The 19794-nt window shown below is 49.5% G+C and overlaps 9 protein-coding genes across 9 annotated transcripts; 6 read left to right on the top strand and 3 right to left on the bottom strand.

Moving 5' to 3' along the window:
- Positions 1-366: 366 nt before the first annotated feature.
- Positions 367-1221, bottom strand: N7503_004669 (phosphosulfolactate synthase; the record flags this gene model as incomplete). Its single annotated transcript, XM_057064216.1, has 4 exons — positions 367-853; positions 906-988; positions 1050-1129; positions 1185-1221. 4 exons carry the CDS (start codon positions 1219-1221, stop codon positions 367-369), a joined length of 687 nt encoding a protein of 228 aa, XP_056921959.1.
- A 1611-nt stretch (positions 1222-2832) lies between these two features.
- Positions 2833-4274, top strand: N7503_004668 (phosphatase PAP2 family protein; the record flags this gene model as incomplete). Its single annotated transcript, XM_057064215.1, has 3 exons — positions 2833-3216; positions 3271-3805; positions 3856-4274. Coding segments are annotated over 3 exons (1338 nt in total), but the record flags the coding sequence as incomplete, so codon positions are not given.
- Positions 4275-5534: 1260 nt separating this feature from the next.
- On the top strand, positions 5535-7526 carry N7503_004667 (uncharacterized protein; the record flags this gene model as incomplete). Its single annotated transcript, XM_057064214.1, has 5 exons — positions 5535-5649; positions 5781-6240; positions 6320-6680; positions 6747-6966; positions 7030-7526. 5 exons carry the CDS (start codon positions 5535-5537, stop codon positions 7524-7526), a joined length of 1653 nt encoding a protein of 550 aa, XP_056921957.1.
- Positions 7527-8086: 560 nt separating this feature from the next.
- On the top strand, positions 8087-9085 carry N7503_004666 (ankyrin repeat domain-containing protein; the record flags this gene model as incomplete). Its single annotated transcript, XM_057064213.1, has 1 exon — positions 8087-9085. The coding sequence occupies one exon, from the start codon at positions 8087-8089 to the stop codon at positions 9083-9085; it is 999 nt and encodes a 332-aa protein (XP_056921956.1).
- A 264-nt stretch (positions 9086-9349) lies between these two features.
- On the bottom strand, positions 9350-10708 carry ppmA (type 2C protein phosphatase PTC7; the record flags this gene model as incomplete). The annotated part of the gene is made up of 1 exon (XM_057064212.1): positions 9350-10708. The coding sequence occupies one exon, from the start codon at positions 10706-10708 to the stop codon at positions 9350-9352; it is 1359 nt and encodes a 452-aa protein (XP_056921955.1).
- Positions 10709-11304: 596 nt separating this feature from the next.
- Positions 11305-13176, top strand: N7503_004664 (putative pre-mRNA splicing factor). Its single transcript, XM_057064211.1, has 3 exons — positions 11305-11432; positions 11579-11612; positions 11666-13176. The coding sequence occupies exons 1-3, from the start codon at positions 11391-11393 to the stop codon at positions 13138-13140; spliced, it is 1551 nt and encodes a 516-aa protein (XP_056921954.1). The 5' UTR covers positions 11305-11390; the 3' UTR covers positions 13141-13176.
- Positions 13177-13376: 200 nt separating this feature from the next.
- N7503_004663 (J-type chaperone JAC1) lies at positions 13377-14210 on the top strand (the record flags this gene model as incomplete). Its single annotated transcript, XM_057064210.1, has 1 exon — positions 13377-14210. The coding sequence occupies one exon, from the start codon at positions 13377-13379 to the stop codon at positions 14208-14210; it is 834 nt and encodes a 277-aa protein (XP_056921953.1).
- A 196-nt stretch (positions 14211-14406) lies between these two features.
- N7503_004662 (sulfotransferase family protein) lies at positions 14407-15432 on the bottom strand (the record flags this gene model as incomplete). The annotated part of the gene is made up of 4 exons (XM_057064209.1): positions 14407-14707; positions 14761-15062; positions 15109-15304; positions 15356-15432. The coding sequence occupies 4 exons, from the start codon at positions 15430-15432 to the stop codon at positions 14407-14409; spliced, it is 876 nt and encodes a 291-aa protein (XP_056921952.1).
- Positions 15433-17268: 1836 nt separating this feature from the next.
- Positions 17269-19026, top strand: N7503_004661 (uncharacterized protein; the record flags this gene model as incomplete). Its single annotated transcript, XM_057064208.1, has 2 exons — positions 17269-17667; positions 17776-19026. 2 exons carry the CDS (start codon positions 17269-17271, stop codon positions 19024-19026), a joined length of 1650 nt encoding a protein of 549 aa, XP_056921951.1.
- Between the last annotated feature and the right edge of the window lie 768 nt (positions 19027-19794).

Genomic DNA, 19794 nt, shown 5'->3' with positions numbered 1-19794 from the left:
TATTGAGGCACAGGTCGTCGAAATTGGGGGCTGATTCACTTTCCCCGGACTCTGATTATGGCATTACTAAGCCGCATCATCAGCTTGAAAGCTTGGAACTATAACGACAAACCTTAGTGATATTAGCTTAAACGTAGATGCAGAATAGCCTTTCGCACAGGCAGCATAGCTAAACAGGAATATTCTTCTGGCAAGGTAGTAATCTCCGGGGCTCCCAATTAAATCGGTAAACCCTACAGGATGGGTGGGATCGGGGCGTGAACTACAAAGCGCAACGGATCAATGACTCGATTTGGAAGGCCTTTCACTTTGATAAATTTTACATGAAACCCCTCATATTGATTTTAAAGTAACACAAGTATTTGATCATTCTGGACGAAACGAAACCACTTTGCCCCAAGTGTCCGCAGTCCCCCAGATACCAGCCCGTAGACATTCCAGCTGCACAATCTGGCTGTGATCGACAAATAGGTTAACGTCGATGCCAAACTCCCGAATATACCAATTAAACACTTTTGAATCAGCAGCTTCGAACATCACCCGCTCAGGTGGCAAGGATTTCATGATCTGTGAGACTACATCAGTCCGCCATGTGTCTACGTTCTCGGTGATGCCCTCCGACTCAATCATCAAACGCTCCACCCCCGCCTCGAGAAACTTGTGGCCCATATTCACGAGCTTGCCGGGATCGGATGTAGCCACACTGAAGCCAGGAGTATCGCCACCAGCTCCGAATTGTATTCCTAGCTCTGGTTTGGGCTTTAGGTTATATGAGTGGACTTTGTCGACGAGACGAAGCCAGTCATCCCCTGGGATGGACAGGAATCCAGCAGACAGTTCGATGACATCAAATCTATGTGTCTGTTAGTCCGATGGTAGTTCACGTATGATTCTCTTCCGCTTACCCAACGTCCTTGCATTTCTTAAGATATCGATCGAATACCGTGTCCGCATCGGGGTGGGTGAGGAGGTGTTCCGCCCAACCGCCCTGTGAGAACACCGACTTATGTCAGATATATCAGTGATTGTATGTTGTATTCTGAACATACTGTTGAGACATAGACACCATGATCATGGGCCATATCAATCAATTCGCGCAAAGGCTTCTCCTCGTACAGCGAAAAAGACCCTGAGACGACCTCAGTATTTGTGAATGACAGGTTCATAGATGCTAGATGACTAACCTCCGGCAAACTTCAGTCCATCGACATGCTGTCCCATGCTATTGCTTGAATTAGTATGGCGGAGACCAATAAGTACCAGAGGATGATGTTACGTTTCCAATACGTCTGCCAGATAGCGCTTCCCCATCGCCTATACCAAAGTCAGCACAATACAAACAGAGCTGATGGATGCATTCTACCGAGTAGTATGGCCCCCGTATCTCCGTCACTCCTTTTGATCTAGGCTTTGCAGGTCTGGGGTTAGATCTCGCGAAGCCAAACCCATGCTGCTTATCTTGTAGAAGAGTCACCCCGCGTGCCGGTTGCGTCGTCGACAGATATTTGGACTGGGTACTAGTCAAACTTGCGATTTGGGGTGCATGACTCAGCAGCTTTCCAGAACTCGCTTTCGAAGTTAGTCCTAGCATAATTCTTATTATATGACGAGGTAGCTTCGAGATCAGGATTCAGGTATCAATGTGAAGATCGAATGTCCAATTCATTAGTTTGTAGTAATGACACCAAGCTTCTGAGTAATTTATCATACTCAAGTTGTCAAGCTATGGATATATGTGCAAGGGTTGACGTCAAATGTACCTCAGAGAGGACATTGTCGCCGACTGGATCAGAATGACATTTGGTAAAGAGAAATTTTAGATTTCTAGGATCAAACTCCCGGTAGCCCTAAGTTGTTCATAGTCACATCCATACCTCGGTTCCAATGAGAAATGTGTTTGCAGTACGGGAGCAGCGACCATCGGCTTTTAAGAACTCCGATTACCTTAGAGATTGGATCCACTTGTGACCAACCACATGTAGGAGGATTTACCTCGGCGTAACTGCGTAATTGTGCATGAATTGGACGCTGACGTATGTGACCCGTTCCAGCTAAGTGTACAGCTTTCGAATCGAATCAACGAGAACCAAGTCCCCTCCAAGTTCCATAAATCCCCCCGGATCAGCCTTGTCGATCGTTCCGCTGACAAAGATTCAAACCCCGAACCCACTATGTGAGAAGTAAACAAAAAAAAAAACTAAAAAAATACGAGCGGATTTCGGATGCGCCGGAGAAGTCGGGAAGCTTGGCGAGCTCACATCAGCCACTGAATTCACCGCTAGCTTCCGCTAACTCACGCTAGCCCTGAATCGGCGGGATTGGCGCACAGGGCTGAGGGTTTCCTGATTCTCAATTTTGGTTGAAGCTCCCATGGTATGGCACCATTATCTATCGTTCTTTTGTTTTTTTTTTTTTTTTTGGTTTTTTTCTTTTGATTTTGTTTTCTCTTATTTCCGACTCGTATTAATATAGAATCATTGGAAACCATGCAGGAGGTAGTCCGTTGCATACAAAAACGAAACCGGCATGGCACGCGACACTAGATGGTGATCAGGCACAAGTCTATACGGAAACTTGGTTAGCTCGGCATCCGATGACTCCGAGTATCCGTTCCTCCCTTCTTAAAACTGGTTTAATTATGCAAAATTTAGGTAAACATCGGCGAAACTTAGCTGGGATTTAGACTGGATCCCCTCCCATCCCATTTTTAAGGGTCTGGATTTAATCCCTGAACCCGTATATTCCTTCTTTCTGTCCCTCTTTCTCCCTATACTCTTATACTCTGATACCCTAATACCCTAATACCCTCCGGTTGCCCAACGAACTTCCACCATGGGCGCTGGCGCATTCCTAGAACCGCTGGTGGTCATCGTACTACTCTTTGGAGGCACCTGGATCAATCGGCGGACAAATCTCTCCATCTCTCGTCACATCCGCCGCAAATCTGCCGAATATGTACGATCTGACTCCCCCGATTTCCTCGAGTCTGGATATACCAGCCCAACTCCCAAGGATGGACTGTTGAGCCCGCGCTCCGATTCCCCGTCCCTGCAACTGTCCGACGACCGATGGCGGACACGACAGATCGGCATCTTCCGTCTCTCCTGCCGTGTGACATCCCCAAACACTGCTGTTTTCCATGATCGACTACTTAGCCGACTACTGCAGAAGCTACCCTTTCTAGCTGAGTGTTGGTATTGGGCCTTGGTATACTGGGTAAGTGGAGCTGATCTACAACCTTAATGGGAAATCCACTTACACCAAGACTAGACATATCAACTCGGTCGAGCCTTCACCGCCGTCACTCTTCAAGAAGGCACTGTCGATGTTGCCCGCCACCACGCGTTGCAGCTAATTCGATTGGAGAAGAAATTAGGCATCTTCTGGGAACTTGGAATCCAAAATTACTTCCTCCGCCATCCCATGGCCATGACGTATATCAATTGGATTTACTCTTTCATTCATATTCCTGGTACAATCGCCTTCCTGGTGGTGCTCTACTACTACACCATCACCCGAAACCGTGTCGATGAGTCCCAGCCAGGCAAGCCTAGAGGCACAGTGAGTGGATCCCCAGCGGGTCCGCTTCTCTACCAAGCCCGACGACGGACAATGGCGGTATGCAATTTGTTGGCATTCGTCATTTTTACCCTGTGGCCATGTATGCCGCCGCGATTGCTCAGTGACCCGTCTGCAGAGGGCAAGGAGGCAGAGCTGGGCCGCACCTATGGCTTTATTGATACTGTTCATGGTGCCGAGGGAGCGGGAAGTGTATGGACTGAGAACCGCTTTTGCAACCAATATGGTGAGTTGACTTTGGACCCTGTGGAGCTTCATGTACTAACTTTGAGGTAGCGGCCATGCCATCCTTGCATTTCGGATATTCCCTTATGATTGGACTCACTATTATGACCATTCCCCTTCCTTCGCATCATCAACGAACCCTTCCCCTTCGGTTTACTCGGGGCATTGGATTCCAGGTCCCCTCATGGCAACGCGTTGTCTGCCTGGTAATTGGGTTCTTGTACCCTTTCACCATTCTAGTGGCCATCATAGCCACTGCCAATCATTTCATTCTGGATGCCGTTGCAGGTGCTTTGGTCTGCGGTCTGGGATGGCGGTTCAACGGAGGGTTGTTGAATCTGTTGCCCTTAGAAGACTACTTCCTCTGGCTTGTACGGATTCACAAGCCTGAGCCATCGGAGATGAAGACAATTGAGACATTAACTGATTGGTCCAGCGATGAGGGTGAATCGAGACATGTGCTGCCTTCCTCATGAAGGATATACCAGCGTGATTACCCCGTTTTGCTGCGGCTAGATTGGACAGTGATACCCCTTTCCATGATATCACCGATGAACCTCCGGTTCTCGGTGTGATTTTGGATTTTGTTGTGTACATGGCATTGACACTATTGTTATATTCCTAATTCTCACCAAGTTGGTGACTTTCGTTCTCCCAGAATGTCCCCGTGAATAGTTTCGTATAGGATGATCGCATTGAATATAATGACTAATGACCCTTAAAACTAAGCCATACATGTCTTTATCCTTTGTAGAATAAAGTGTGGCGAACTCTATTTCAGCCCGAACCCAAACTATGATTGCCCTAGGAACCAAAAAGTACGTGGATATATTACCCATCCTGGGTAGAATGAGTTAATTGGGCATTCAAGTATACTTTACATCAATAAAGGGTGCTACGCATTAAAGGAAAACGTACTCGGTCCCTTGTTCTAGTCACTCGTACTGAGCCAAACTGCCTCAACATCAACGAAATCAACCTATTTTTCCTCTTCAAATACTCCGCAGTCGAGTGCCCAGGCAAATGAAACCCACATGACTCTCTCTCTCTAGTTGACGTCCATGGGCTTCCTATCATTTATATTATCCGAGCACTGTCTCAATGTGGTATTAACACTGGTGCCTGGGGGTCTATTGTACGTGGTGATTATAGCTGACAGCTTACCTAGTTACATGACAAGATCAGTGACAAGGTCTCAAGGGCGACTATGCAAGCATATGATATGAAGCAATCGACACCTTAAGTGCTGGTATTAAGCACTGCAATTCATATTCTATACTACCTTATCGAAGCCTTGTCCTTCTGGAAAAGTATCACACGACCATAATGCTCCCAATTAGGAGCGCGTCAAATGGACAAATATTGTGATTCTCCTCAGTTACTATGAGTGCAATGGCGCTCGTCACACAGAGGACGTGAATCTTCTCTGCACCACAACAAACCCAGCTAGTGGTTTCTGAAATCCATCATCAACATCTTGCAGCCCAATAATAGCAGCAACAGTAACCCCCCTCCCCCGAGCCTGGGGATTCGTTGGTTGTGTGCTGTGGTGAAGCTGGGAGTTGTGGCGTCATTGGTGGTTTTCTCCCGTTCGACCCCAACGCGTCTCTTCCCGCGCTGCGCGATTGTTCCTTCTCCACATCACCCACCTCCTCTCTTCGAGCCATTCCCCTCTTCCCCCATTTTCTCCTCGCCTTGGACTCTTGATCAGCCACTTACTTCCTGCGATCATGGCCGAAGAGAATTCTATCACTCAACCCGAGGCGGAGCAGCCCGAGCGCTCTCCCGCCGAGCCCACCGACAAGGAGTCGGAGAATGCCACTACCTCGGATACCAAGCCTACTGGTAAGTTTGAGTCGCGTTCCTGTGCTCCAATTCTCTAAAAAGCTTCTGCCCGAAGCTGTTGACGGTCGGAGTGATTTGGTGTGATGTGTGTTTGTGCGACCAAGGTCCGCTGATCCGTCCGTTTCCCTCAGAGAATGCGAATGCCTCCGACGAGAAGGCGACTGAAGGCCAGACCGACAAGGCCGATGCCTCTGACGATGCGCCCAAGCCCCAGGAAGAGGCCGAGTCTGCCTCGGCCGATGCGGAGTCTGCCCCCAAGACCAACGGAACTCCCGCGTCTACCAATAAGTCGTCCAAGGACCGACGCCGCTCCAGTGGTGTTGGCGAGAAGAAGCTTAACCGCAAGAAGTCCCAGAGCCGTATCACTCATCTCGATGCGAAGCCTGGCGACTACTACCTGGCGCGCCTTCGCAGCTATGCGCCTTGGCCTGCCATCATTTGTGACGAGGAGATGCTTCCCCAGTCTCTCCTGGACAGCCGCCCCATCACTGCCAAGCAGGCCGATGGAAGCTACCGCGCCGACTATGCCGATGATGGTCGACGCGCCCATGAGCGCTCTTTCCCCGTCATGTTCTTCGGGACCAACGAATTGTAAGCTGTCGCGTCGGGAGCCTTGCCTACCAGGCTCCCTTTTCTGCGCTGCAAGGATGATTACTGACTTTGTTGACAGTGCCTGGATCCCAAACACCAACTTGAAACCCCTCGACCCCGCCGAATGCAAGGAAGTCTCCGAGAAGAACAAGGCCAAGCAGTTGCTTGGCGCGTACAAGGTTGCCGCCGAAGGCCACGACCTGAAGCATTTCAAGGAACTACTTTCGGATCACCAGGCTGCCATTCAGCAGGAGATTGAGGAGGAAGAGCGCGAGGAGGAAGAGAAGGCCAAGGCTAAGGCTGAGAAGGCCACTAAGAAGAATAAGCGCAAGAGCAAGGGCGCTGAGACTGATGTGGAGATGGAAGATGCGGACGAGGCCAAGCCCTCGAAGGCCACCAAGAAGCGTAAGAAGGACGAGACTGAGGTTGAGGAAGACAAGGTGAGTTTCTTTGGGATGCGCTTGCGATGGGCTGTTCGTGCACAGCTAATGCCTATTGTTCCACAGCCGGCCAAGACCCCTAAGACTGCAACCAAGCTCAAGTTGAGCACCCCAAAGGCTCCCAAGACGCCTGCCGAAGAGAAGAAGAAGACCCCCGCTCCCAAGACCAAGAAGGCTGCCCCCAAGAAGGGCAAGGCAGCTGCCAGCGATGAGGAGCCCGTTGAGGCCAAGGAGCCCGAGAAACAGATTGATCCCGAGGAGCTCAAGAAGAAGAAAGAGAAGGAGGGTACGATTCGCTCCCTTTCCTAATAATCAACCAAATTACCATTCGATACTGATTACTTTCTAGTCCTGTTTTTGCGCCACAAGCTTCAGAAAGGATTCATCTCTCGCGACAGCCCCCCTCAGGAGAACGAGATGGACGCCATGGCCACTTATTACGATAAGCTGGAGAAGCATGCCGACCTGGAAGTTGCGATCATTCGCTCGACTAAGATCAACAAGGTTCTCAAGATGATTGTCAAACTCAACACCATTCCCCGTGATGAAGAGTTCAACTTCCGCTCCCGTGCCATGAGCCTGCTGTCTAGCTGGAAGAATGTGCTGGATGGTGATCTCCCAACTTCGACAGACAAAGAGGATAAGCCCGCTTCGAATGGTGCCTCCAAGGACGACGAAGCTCTTGAGACCCCTGCTGAAGAGGAGAAGGAAGAGAAGGCCGATGATACCCCCATGCCTGATGCTGAGTCCGACAAGGCGGAACCTCAGCCGGAAGCCTCCAAGGAGGAATCCGAAGAGAAGCCCGAGGAGCAGCCCGAGGAGAAGCCCGAGGAGAAAGCGGAATAAACTTGCTCCAGGTCATTGTCTTAATTTCATTGTTTTGTCATTTCTCATGGACAGGTTTGGGTGCTTGTGTTTTTTCTAACGGTGTCTTCGTGTACTGTGTTTTACCTTGATGATCCACCCGTTCGCCATGTAGCATTCAGAATCTGGGGGGGTTAGTCTAGGAACGTTTTTCTTTATTTCTTTATCAGTCAAGGAACCAAAAATGTGCTTATTTGACTTGTTTTTCCCCTTTATTCTACTTTCTTTGTACATGCAGATTCCGTACGCATCGGAGTTCAGCTCACTTTGTGTACTTGGGATCTGAACTTCTGATGTGCAAGGTTTCAGTTTCAGTTTGAGATGAGTTTAATGTGGAATGGAAGGTGTTGCTTGCTAGTGAATTGTGTAGTTGATTGTAGCTATCGTTGTCAAGCTTGATGTTCTATAACTTGTTAGCCTGACAGTATAAGATCCTCGACATAAGCTGATCTGACATAAGCACTAGGACCATCTGAGCAGACTTGTTATAGTACTTTCTCGAACCCATGCCAACATCAGATTCACATCTATCTACCCCAAGCATGGCGTCACAAGATCAGCAAGATCAGCAAATGGTGTTTCAAGCACGCCAGCGACATCTACAATTCCTGGCAATCAAGAGGCAACAGCAGCCTCAATCCCAACCAATGGGACAACCAATGGCCCCACAATACCTTCCAATTGTCGAGCCAAGCGATCTGGGCGGGATAGGCGCAAAGCCAAGTTATATCGTCTCCTTCGAATCTGCTTGTCTCACGGGATCAGTGTCTACCATCCAATCAGTCACCACCTCCAAGAAGCTCACTCCAGGTACGCTTCACAGAGGTCTACAATATACTCTACATGCCGGCCATGTAGAAGCTACAAGTCTTCTTCTCCAACTAGGCGCACCAATTACACCTGAAACTCCTGATAGCATTCTCTTCGCGCCGATGAATCAACAAGTACCCCTCTTCGATCTCCTAGGGCACCACGGTTGGGACCCCAATACTGCAGATCTAAATGGCGCTCTCCTACTCCCTCGAGTCGCAGATAACACCCATTTGCTTAAATGGTTTCTAGCCCACGGGGCAAATCCCAATCTAGACCCACGGTATGGCCTCAAAGTCCTCGAAGCTGCCGCGGCGGGGGGGACCGTGGAAGCAGTACAATTATTGCTCGATGCCGGCGCCCATACGAGCAATGGGGCACCATTGTACTATGCAGCGGGTGCCTGTCCACCAGGAGCGAATCCGCACATGGGAACTGTCCGTCCTAGTGCTGATTTCGATAACAATCGAATTCCAGTTATGGAGCTACTTGTCGAGCGTGGAGCGGACGTAAATGAGAAGCTTGAGACCCGACATATGGTCGCGGGCTATCCCCTCGTGCATGCAGTCATGGCTGGGGCTGTCGGACGGGTTAAATGGCTTTTGGAGCATGGGGCGGATGTGAGATTGAAAGGGGCATTTGGTAGTGCTGTTGACTATGCGAATACTATGGGGAGTGATGAGATGAAGAGGATTTTTAGGGATGTAGTGGACAATGACAAATCTCATTGAGAATAATCGAGCTATAGTTGATGCCAAGTCTATTAATATATGGAATCCATTTGCGGGTCAAGTCTATCAATCAAAAGTACTTTAAAGACCCAACCAAAAGTGAAAGAAAAAGGTATGTACGTATGTAGTACTCATAGCCACCTAATAAACCAACCCCGAGGCGCCCCCGAATGCAGAAAAATGGGAATATGTACTGATAAACCGCAGGACTATTATAACCTATTGTTGAAGCGCCTAACCAAGAACATCAGGGAAAATTGGATCTCACTCAGAACCCTTGCCAACGATGCTCTCATCAATAGCCACAAGAACAAGGGCACAAATATCATCGACCTTGCCGCCACGGTAATAGTCGCCAGGGTAATATCGTTGAGCCTCCTTGGCGAAAGGACCGTCGCGACGGAAATCGACACTGGCAACCTTGGCCTCATTAGCGATAGAGGCTGCCAGCAATGATTGAAGAGTGAGTGTGGTTTCCGGGGGAGGTGATGATTCCTTCTCCTCCTTGGAGCCATGCTGAGCCTTCGATGGTCCTGAAGACGGAGGCAATGCAGAGGCAAGGCCACCCGGTACTGTGAGCTCTCGAAGTTTATCCGAAACAGCAACCCCATAGTCCGCAGTAGCCGTCCAAGCTCCCGTCAGAATCATACGGCTTGATACAAGCTTGAGAATATCCTGGTTGTTGAGGTTGTCGAAGACGCCATCGGTAGCGAGAATCAGCACATCACCATGCTGTACTTGAACATTGGTGACAGAGGCATCGCGAGGGAAATCTTCAAGATAGGCCCCGCCGAATATCGAGGCCTGCGCACGCATTTTCGGTGGAATAAGGCTGAGTTGGTAGGGCGTGTTAAAGCCGTGTGTTTGGGGAGTTGAGTAGTGGTGAACGGCAGCAAGACGAAGCAAGACCGAGCCTGAATCACCCAAGTTTGCCAATTCAACACGGCCATCGGGGAGTGCAACACCTACGGAGGCGGTACTACCGCCGGCTTTGATGGTTGGGTCAGCGACCACTTGGTCATATCCCGACTGCAGAAGTTGCTTAGGTCGCAACTTATTAGCCGGTTGGTCCCAAGACAAGGCTGTGTTGGCCATATGACTACATATCCCATGCGAAAAGTCCGCCGGGTCAACACGAGACTCGGTCCAGCCACCAACACCGTCAGCGACAGCAAAGGCTACAGCCTCCGCCTCATCCGCTGGTTGGCCTGCTCGGCGGCTGCCGATGCGGCTCACAAAGAAAGCATCCTCCCCGCTATCCGGACGGCTTCGTCGCCCTGTAGACACTCCTATCGCATCTGACACGGTGGGGTCAAAATTATAAGCATTTTTGAGAGGATGAAAGCGACGTCCTTTGCCTGACGACGATACGGCAACCCGATAGGAGATACGGGACGGAGGATCGGAACGGCGGTTGGGAGTCGAGTGAAAGGATTTTCGGAATTCTCGATTCAAGGCATGGTATGAGACGGCTGACCATGTAGGTCGAGTTCGAATTGAGGAAAAGAAAATGGATTGGGGTGCGTTGGACTGGGCGGAGATTGAGCTAAGCCCGTCACGCACAAGGGTTTGGAGGCTGCAGGTGGAACTGCAGACTCGACACGAAAGACTTGGCGAGACCATTGCAGGAAGATCTCAACCCGCCCACGGATTCAGTCACAGGGACATTTATTACCTTGGAAAGAGAAGAGCGCAAAGGAGAATCTGGTATTAAAAATCATGGCGGATAAGACCGAACCCGCTTTGATCTTATCGTGACCGCCTACGATCAGATATGCTATAGTGGTTTTTGGTACTTATGTTAAGTTATGAATATAATGCAATACTATACTTGTGGCTTCAATTAGCGTCATTTTCACCTCGTCAAAGGAAACCACTGCTTATATCTGAATATCTATGTCGAGTGACCTACCTCCAAGGTTTTAGCCCAATTTGCGTTCCACCGCTCTTGTCCATATTACGAATGGGGCCACGATATATATGTCTGGTGTAGTAGAACAACATTGTACCTATCAGATCAATACTGTATCTGACTATGTATAACCACAAGACACTGGACTATCCGATAGACATTTATGATCAAAACACCATCTGAAAATCATTTCTAGTGTATGGTGGAGTTTGCTGTAGCTATAGCTGACATAGTGTTTGGTGCTTTGGCGGAGACGAAACGGATAAATCTCTATCGGCTTATCAGTTCTGCCACCCGCAACTTCCACCTTTCACGCTCTCCAACTGTCGCCCTTTGTTCTCTTCTCTCTTCTCTCTGATCTATTCGAGAAGCAGAAGCTTCTGTGTCGCCAGGATGATACACCCATCTCGGCAAGCATACGTGGAGGAGGCAGAGGTAAGCAAGCTTCACCTGCTATTCAAGCTGTTCAAGCTCCTGTGCCATCCACGAGTTTTTGCTCAACCCCGGGAATTGGAGGTTTCCTTATGGCGCATATGCTCGAGCGTGTATTATGAATCAAGCTGACCCTGTGGAATATTTAGGACACGGATATGGGAATCGACCTCGCCAACATTCGTGAGTGATGATCCGCAATTCTCTTTCATTAACTCTGCTAATCACGCAAACAGCTACTGATCAAGATTATGATATTCCTGCTTCTGGCGCGGGCATTCCCGCTGAGAGGGCATCCGCAATCTACTCCCAGTTCGAGCGCAAGCGAAGAGCGGCCGCGATGGCCGTACCGACGGACGACACTCGGGTGCGCGCACGGTTACGAGAGCTCGGTGAACCTATTACACATTTCGGCGAAGGACCTGCGGACCGGAGAGACCGACTACGTGAATTGTTAACCGACCTGTCGGAGCAACAAGGTGGAGAAGGCGACATTGAAATGCAAGAGCCTGAGGAGGAGGGCGAACAACAAGAAGAATTCTATACAGAGGGCACGAACGAGCTTCTAGAGGCCCGCAAGAACATCGCCCAATTTTCCTTGCCGAGAGCAAAGGCTCGTGTAGCGCGACTCAAGGACGAGTCAACAATTCCCCTTCGAACGCACGTGAAGTATCGCAAAGAGGTCAAAGAACAATTAAGAGCGTTTGACCTGTACGGGTCTCAGATCGCGGGTGACCGGCCTATCAGTATTTGTCGCTTTGCACCAGATGGCCAAACCGTTGCGGCTGGAAACTGGAGCGGAGGAATCAAGCTGCTCACAGTTCCCAATCTGGAGGAGAAGGCAAATCTCAAGGGACACACTGACAGAGTTGGTGGATTGTCATGGTTCCCAGGTGCTACTCTACCCGAATCCAACGTCTCACCTTCTTCGGTAAACTTGATCTCTGGAGGAGGAGAAGGAGACATTAATTTGTGGTCACTCGACCAAGAAAAACCCCTGGCAACATTGTCCGGTCACTCTGGCCGTGTTTGCCGAACAGAATTCCACCCATCAGGGCGATATGCAGCGTCGGCATCCTTCGATACTACCTGGCGCTTATGGGATGTGGAAACTACAACAGAGCTTCTTTTGCAAGAAGGTCATTCCCGGGAGGTCTATGCTGTGGCTTTTAACAGCGATGGATCTCTACTCGCGAGCGGTGGATTGGACAGTATTGGCCGCATTTGGGATGTTCGGATAGGACAGACGGTCATGATCCTTGAAGGTCACATCCGGGAGATCTACGGGTTGGACTGGGGTGTGGATGGGTATCGAGTGCTATCGGGGGCTGCAGATGGATGGGTCAAATGCTGGGATCTGCGACAAGTACGCAGTACGGGTGGAATTGGTGCACACAAGAGTGTTGTATCTGACCTTCGATGGTATAAGGGGACCGAGCCCACGAATCATTTAAATGGCCAAATGGAGGTCGATGGAGCCACATCGAAAGAGGGTGAGACCAATGCGATCCAACCTAAGAAGGCTGGCACATTCTTCGTGTCCAGTGGCTTCGATAAGAATGTGAATGTCTTCAGCGCCGATGACTGGTCACTCGTCAAGACATTGAGCGGACATGCAGGCAACGTTCTCAGCACAGATATCAGCAATGACGCTAAGTGGATTGCTAGCTCTGGTCATGACCGTACCGTGAAGCTCTGGGGTACCGAATGAGTTGGACTTGGTCCTAAAGTATTAACTGCTTTCACACCTTTTCCACGATATGATAGATCTAGCTTCCTACCTGCATAGGGTATATCTGCGATGTACCCTCTTAATCTCAAATTTATGACAAATTAGAATCCAATGTATAAAATCACGTGTGAAATGCGGGGATGACGTAAGGCCTACTTTCCCGCAATCTTCTCCGAACTTTTGACTCGCGACTTGCATTCTACAATTAATTCAGAATGGCGATGCGGTCGACAAGTCTGGCCAGGCAAATATGCCGCCCAGCGACAGCCCAGTCCTTGACAAGTACAACGCGGACGGGCTTGGACAGCAGAAGCCGACGCGATGCATGCACCGTTCGCCAGCTCGCGCAAACTCGCGCAATCATTCCAACACAGTCCGCATTGACCGGATCACCTGTATTTTCCCGCCGCTATGCATCCACCAAGTCCTCTACACAGACATTTGGGACCGGTGAAACAGGTATCACGGGCGCACCTGATATCACTAATCACTACACTATCTTCCCTCGCACACTTTCCGCCGGCCCGCCACCCGCCTCATCCTTCGATATCTCCGTTGGCGATCTCCGCCGTGAGTTCCTCCAACTACAAAACGCTGTGCACCCCGACAAATACCCATCCGGCGATGTGAAGCAGCACGCCGAAGCGATCTCGGCCCGCATCAACGAAGCCTACCGCACTCTTGTAGACCCACTTCAGCGGGCACAATATCTTCTTCGCGAGTGGCACGGCATCGACGTTCTTGCCGAAGATGGAGCATCGAAACACGCACTGGACCCCGAGACCTTGATGGAGGTTATGGAGGTGCAAGAGACGATCGAGGAGGTGGGCGCATCACCAGAGGCCGAGGAGGAGATCGATGCGCTGAAGAAGGAAAACGATCAGCGCATTGAGGCTTGCGTTAAGTCCCTGGGCAGTGCTATTGACCGGAACGATATTGAGACTGCGAGAAAGGAGTGCGTTCGATTGCGATTTTGGTACAGCGTGGGTGAGGGACTGCGGGAGTGGGAGCCTGGTAGGACGGAGATTCGTCTTGTGCATGGAAATTGATTTTAGACGACATACTTGTATCATACCCCGTTGGTCAAACCTGGAAATATGCACCTATATAGACTTGAGACATCAACTCCATTCTGACGATGTTTTCATACTACAGAATTGAGTAATCGATTGTAGGGTTGGACCATAGTAGAGGGATATGATCTCTGTTCTAAACTCTGATCCTCAAGGTTCTTTATTTCAGTGTTTAATAGTACTTGTTCGCGGATGCAATAATCGACGGGCCATACTTCATGGACGCCCAACCCAGAATGCCCAACGTCGTCAAAGCCGTGACCCCAAATCTCAATGCAGCAGCTTTGACATGAGGTTCTATAAAGTTCTTCACCATAGCTTGAAATTTCTCCGGCTCGTTTCGACCAGGATAGGGTTCCTTAGGAACAGGCAGCTCAAGAAAAGGACAAATAGCTTCCCAGTCCAGATTTTCTTTCTCGATATTGATAAGACACAGGCGATCAGCAGGAATCGTCGCCTTTACCCGTTTGATGCTGTAGTAGACACATTAGTCCGATTCGCATTCACCCCACTAGGCCTGACTTACTAATCGCTATAGTATCTGCGCAAAATTCTTTCATTATCCTCGTCCCCAACCTTCGTACCAGAGGCAAGTGCATTATAGACCAAGGTATTCATAGTAAGAAAGTGGTACAGCGTCGAGCTGAAGTACTTGAGGATATTGAACGGAAAGGTATATGCCATATTCACGACATGTGCAGTTGAGTTGTTGACAGATTTCGCCCATTTCTCCGGGCTGCGCTCCGTGAGAATGAATTTTACATCTGGATCAGTCGCGTAGGCTTCGATCACGTCCATTCCGACGTAACTAGGGATCTCAATGAGGCACTAAAGCAATCAGATGGGACCAATATGGGGGATAAAGCTCACTCACGTCATAGTTTGCTAGCCACTTTTCACAATCTGCTAGATCGTATCGTTTGATTCCCGAGAGTTGGTTGTAATAAGCGGTGATGGCTTCTTTGAAGATCTTGAGATGAGCTAGTTCACTGACGGCGACACATTCATAGATGTGGTATGTTTTGAAGCCAAGAATTTGCATTGCCCAGTACAGACCCAGTGTTCCGGACCTGCACCGATTTAGTTGCAACTCAAACAAGAGGGCAAGGTTGGCAGCTTACCGACTCGGACTAGCGACGATGACTTTGACCTTTCGCCTCTCAGTGGGCATTGGCAGTCGGTCTATCTCTCGAGACATATTGAAGCTTGTATGAGGAAGAGTGTATTAGAGAAAATCATAATACCCTACCAGGGAAACTGTCTATTTATTTTGAACTGGATTGAATCCTCGTATACAGGGATTGGGGGGGGCCTAACTAATACAGTTCAGCCCCATTTGCCGAACTAAGCACTAGACACTCTGACCCATCGGTTGACATATACCCATCCAATGAAGATCAACAAAACGAGCACCTTTGATGCACCCAAGCGCAAAGTTATCGTATTGATACCCAGAAATAGGGGGCTCTGCTCCAATTGTAGCCAGCCTAGCTGTGAGTTCCAGAATGAGTTATCAGCTCGGTCATCGTTGATTTGACAGGGGTCCGTGTAAAAGTCTGAAGTTTCAGTGTATTCAGCCTCAAACCAGTTGATCCGGCCTATGCTTAGACCGCATCTCCAACTTCCAAGCTACCAAAATCGAGAAAACCATGATCCAGTGAAGAAGGTTCAGAAAGATAAAATTGGCGACAAAGGTGCGGGATGACTACTTGTGTAGGGCGTAGGGAGCTATGATCTGGTCTCATAGATGCCAAGTGTTCAGCTGAGCATAGACCGCTAATGCCTAGTCATCGTGATCAGAGGGAAAGAGAGAGAGCGATGAGCAGATGTCATATACCTTAACAGCAGCTCTCTTATAGACTCTCATAATAGACGAGAATTGAGCTCCATGACAGCCCCAATCAAAAAAGAACAAGCTTCTAGTACATAACGTCATTACGTTGGCCAAATCAACATGGCTTGAGCTGATTCAGTCGCAACTCGGCTTGAGTGTTGTAGATAGAATAAAGTATTGCATGGAGTTTACAGAGGTCTCAACTTGGTTATACATGAAGTAGATGCGATGCAAGGTGCATTTAAGCTCATGTCGGGCTTACCTTATTCGATCTAAATTGATTCACCATCCATTCCCACAATGACGAATTTCACATGACGGTGAACACTGACTTCGCTATCGCATATTCGTTATCGTAAGATGAAAGAAAGACCAAGAAAGACCAAAAAATGAACAAAAGTACGAGATTCCTGCCAATAAAAGCGGAGTCACCATATCAAGGCACATCTCAGAAACCCGACCACCCACTTACCAGCCCCCCAGACCGCCACGAGAAAACCGACAGACAAGCAAGGCGAATTAAAAAAAAAAAGTGAAGCTGTGAGCAAGCAGATCAAGGCCCGATGGACAAATCAACATTGAAGGCCCGCAGTTGGGTTCTTCTGAAGGCTGGGATTGGGCACGAACGGCGAACGTCGCCCATCCCGATGCATCCACTCTGGACAAATCAAATGCCTCCAATTCACGAGAGTTTGTCCCGACACAGAAAAAATGGCAGAATGGGTGCAGTATGCATTGATAAAGCTGCAGGCATCGGGATTCACAAACCTCTAGGTGGTTTTCCTGCATGGATTGGGAGCATACTGCGCCGAGTTGAGTAGTTTTCCGAGCTCCATATCGCTTTCAAGGCGATAGGTACCTAATCCACTCTTAGCTTCATAATCAAAGTCGGTCTGCTGGCATGTTGGCGTATACTATTTTGGACGTTGGACCCCCCCACACCCATCAGGGTCGTCCACGTAGCAGACTAAGGGAACTACAATGGGTCGCTTAGGGCGCGTGAGCTTCCTTGTGATTTGGCCCAAAGCTTGGAATGCATATTTAACTCTGTAGTGATTCCCAAGCTTGTAATCCCTGCACCAAAGCTCTTTTCTTTTGGAGCCAATCACAAAGTATTAGCTCATCATGGAATTTCCGGACGACCAAAGGTAGGCCATGGCATGAATATAAGATGGAAGAATTGGACTAACAGCGCGATCAATGGATAGTACCAGCGAGTCTTCCGTCTGGACCTTCTTTCTCGGCCCGGGACGTGTCAAGCAGACGATCCATTCGGATCTAGCTCGTCATGTATCGCCAGAATTGGAGAAATTCGTGAAGGAGAAGTCCGTCGTGAAGGATTCAAAGCTCGGGTCCGGCTCCGTTGTGACATTGGAGGAATTCGATGCCGAAACCTTTGCTGCATTCTGGGCATATACATACCGAGGCGACTACAAAGCCCCGAAACCACCAGTCCACCGAGAGGAGAAGACAAGACGAGAGAGTGCCCTCAGTCCTACAGGAACATGGCGAGGCATGTATCGCTCGGAGTCAATGTCATCTGGTGTGCCACCACCTGCTCCATCACCACCGGGATCTGTCTCATCTGCCAGCCGATCAGTAAGACGACAGATCGAACCCAAGCCTCAGCTTCAGCTTCAAACCCAGCCCCAACCTCAATATCAACCTCAGCCGCAACTCCAGCTTCAGCCTCAACCGCAGGTTCAGCCCGAGCCCGAGCCCGAACCCGAACACCAATCCAAAGCCAGCCCTGTTGCTGGTGAGGAGCCATTGGCGGAGACCCAAATGGAGGATATACCGGTGGAGGATACACCTGTAATGCCTGAAGATGCCTCCTACGAGGTTGTCGAGCCAGTGGAAGCTGAGGCTCAGCCCGACGTTGAGGCAGACGCAGCACCAGCAGCCAAGACAGACCCTTGGGATTCTCCAAAAGACACCAAAAACAAGAAAGGAAAGAAAGGCAAAAAGGGAAAGAAGAAGGACCAAGAGTTCACCGAGGAGGCACCTGTCAACTTCACACCGCCATCGACACCACCTCCTGAATTCCCAGCAGATCTAGATGACGCACAATTGGGTGTGCCCGAGCAGACTGCCGAGACGAACCCGGTTGACTGGTATGATGAACCCTCGGCGCCAGCAGAGCCGGAACCAGCATATGATGCCCCTACCCCTGCCGAGCCCGAGCCGGAGCTTGAAACAGTGGTCGAAGCAGAAAAGCCGACAGAAGAATGGGAGCAAGCAGAAGAACACGCTCCCGAAGAAGCCCCCCAAGAGCCATGGGAAGTTGATGTGGAAGACCAAAATCAAGCCCCTACCAAGCCATCTATCGACATGTCCTTCGCCAAACAATCCCAAGCCGACTCATCCCCCCGCACACCAGGCCTAAGTCTCTGGGGTGAATTCGCCGCCCTCCAATACAATGACGAACAAACCCCAACCCAAACACCCACTACATCCGAAACCGAAGTTCCCTACCTAACCTTCCACGCCAAGGTATACGTCTTCGCCACCCGATTCCTCATTCCCTCCCTAGCGCAACTCTGTCTCCGCAAGCTCCACCGCGCTCTCCTAAGTCTAGCCCTCGAAGATGCAGATGCCATGACTCCCATTCTTGATTCCCAACCTCTTGGCGACTTGGCCACACTCCAAGCTCCAATGGTCCTTGATCTGCTTCGTTACACATACACCCACACAGATCGGCTAGAGCCGATTTCTGAAACAGTTGCGACACAAATTCGGGAGAACGAGCTGCGCCGCTTGGTCGTTCATTATGCGGCTTGTAAGTTGAAGTCATTGGCTAGGTATCATTCGCCTGGTGATAGTGAGGCTGTTACACCGGCTGTTCGTCCGATGGAAGCTAAGAATGAGCGGAGTGAGAATGCACTGCCGCGGAATCTTCGGGTATTGCTGGATACGACGCCGGAGCTGGCCTCTGATGTTGTTTATCGGATGATGTGAATGGGGTGTGATTGGAGGGATCTATTTTAGACTGAATATTGGAGCTGCAGATGATCAATATTGAGCGATTTTATTCGAAAAATTTACTATAGAGGCAAACAGTCCATATTAATCATTGGGAACTTTGCTCGTACTTATGATAAGCGTAGAAGCGTATCTGTGAATTCAGTTGAAACATCACAATACTGTTCTACAGTAATTGTGGATTTGTGGATTTGTCGGGTGAGGCCTTAATCCCCCGCCAGTCAGTCGAGTCAACCGTGGTACTCAAGTTCTACATAGAACTTGGCGCAATACTAGAACCTTCAAAACACCAGTGATACATTTGATCCATCGCTGAGTGATGAATATCTCCTATTGCCTATAATGCATACCCAGGAGATGTCTTGCAAACTTGATACCCCTTGGACTGAATCCTCCTTCCAACGCACATGTCTTTTGTGAAGGTGTCAGGAAACTAGGCTTTTCTTGATATCTTCTAACTAGGATTCGTCCAGTTTTGCTTCTCATAAGGGCGCGCTTTATCGGCCTAAGTACGAACTTGACTCACATGGAACCTCCCCTATAGGGGAACTCATGGGCATTTATCGCAGCCACCAGACTAGCGAGCATTCTATGCATTGTTGGGCTTAAGCGCCGACTCAAGTGCTCTGAGGCCAGATTATGAGCTCTCGTGGGATAAAGTGTTCGAACAGGTCTTCAAACATACATTCCCGAAATGTTTCATTGGAAAAAAGCCTGAGACAGACGCGGGAATTGTCAAAGGCA

The sequence above is a fragment of the Penicillium pulvis genome, assembly GCF_028828015.1.
Source record: "Penicillium pulvis strain IBT 33274 chromosome Unknown contig_23_segment0_segment0, whole genome shotgun sequence".
Lineage (NCBI taxonomy): Eukaryota > Fungi > Ascomycota > Eurotiomycetes > Eurotiales > Aspergillaceae > Penicillium > Penicillium pulvis.
This window is presented reverse-complemented; position numbering and strand designations above follow the sequence as displayed.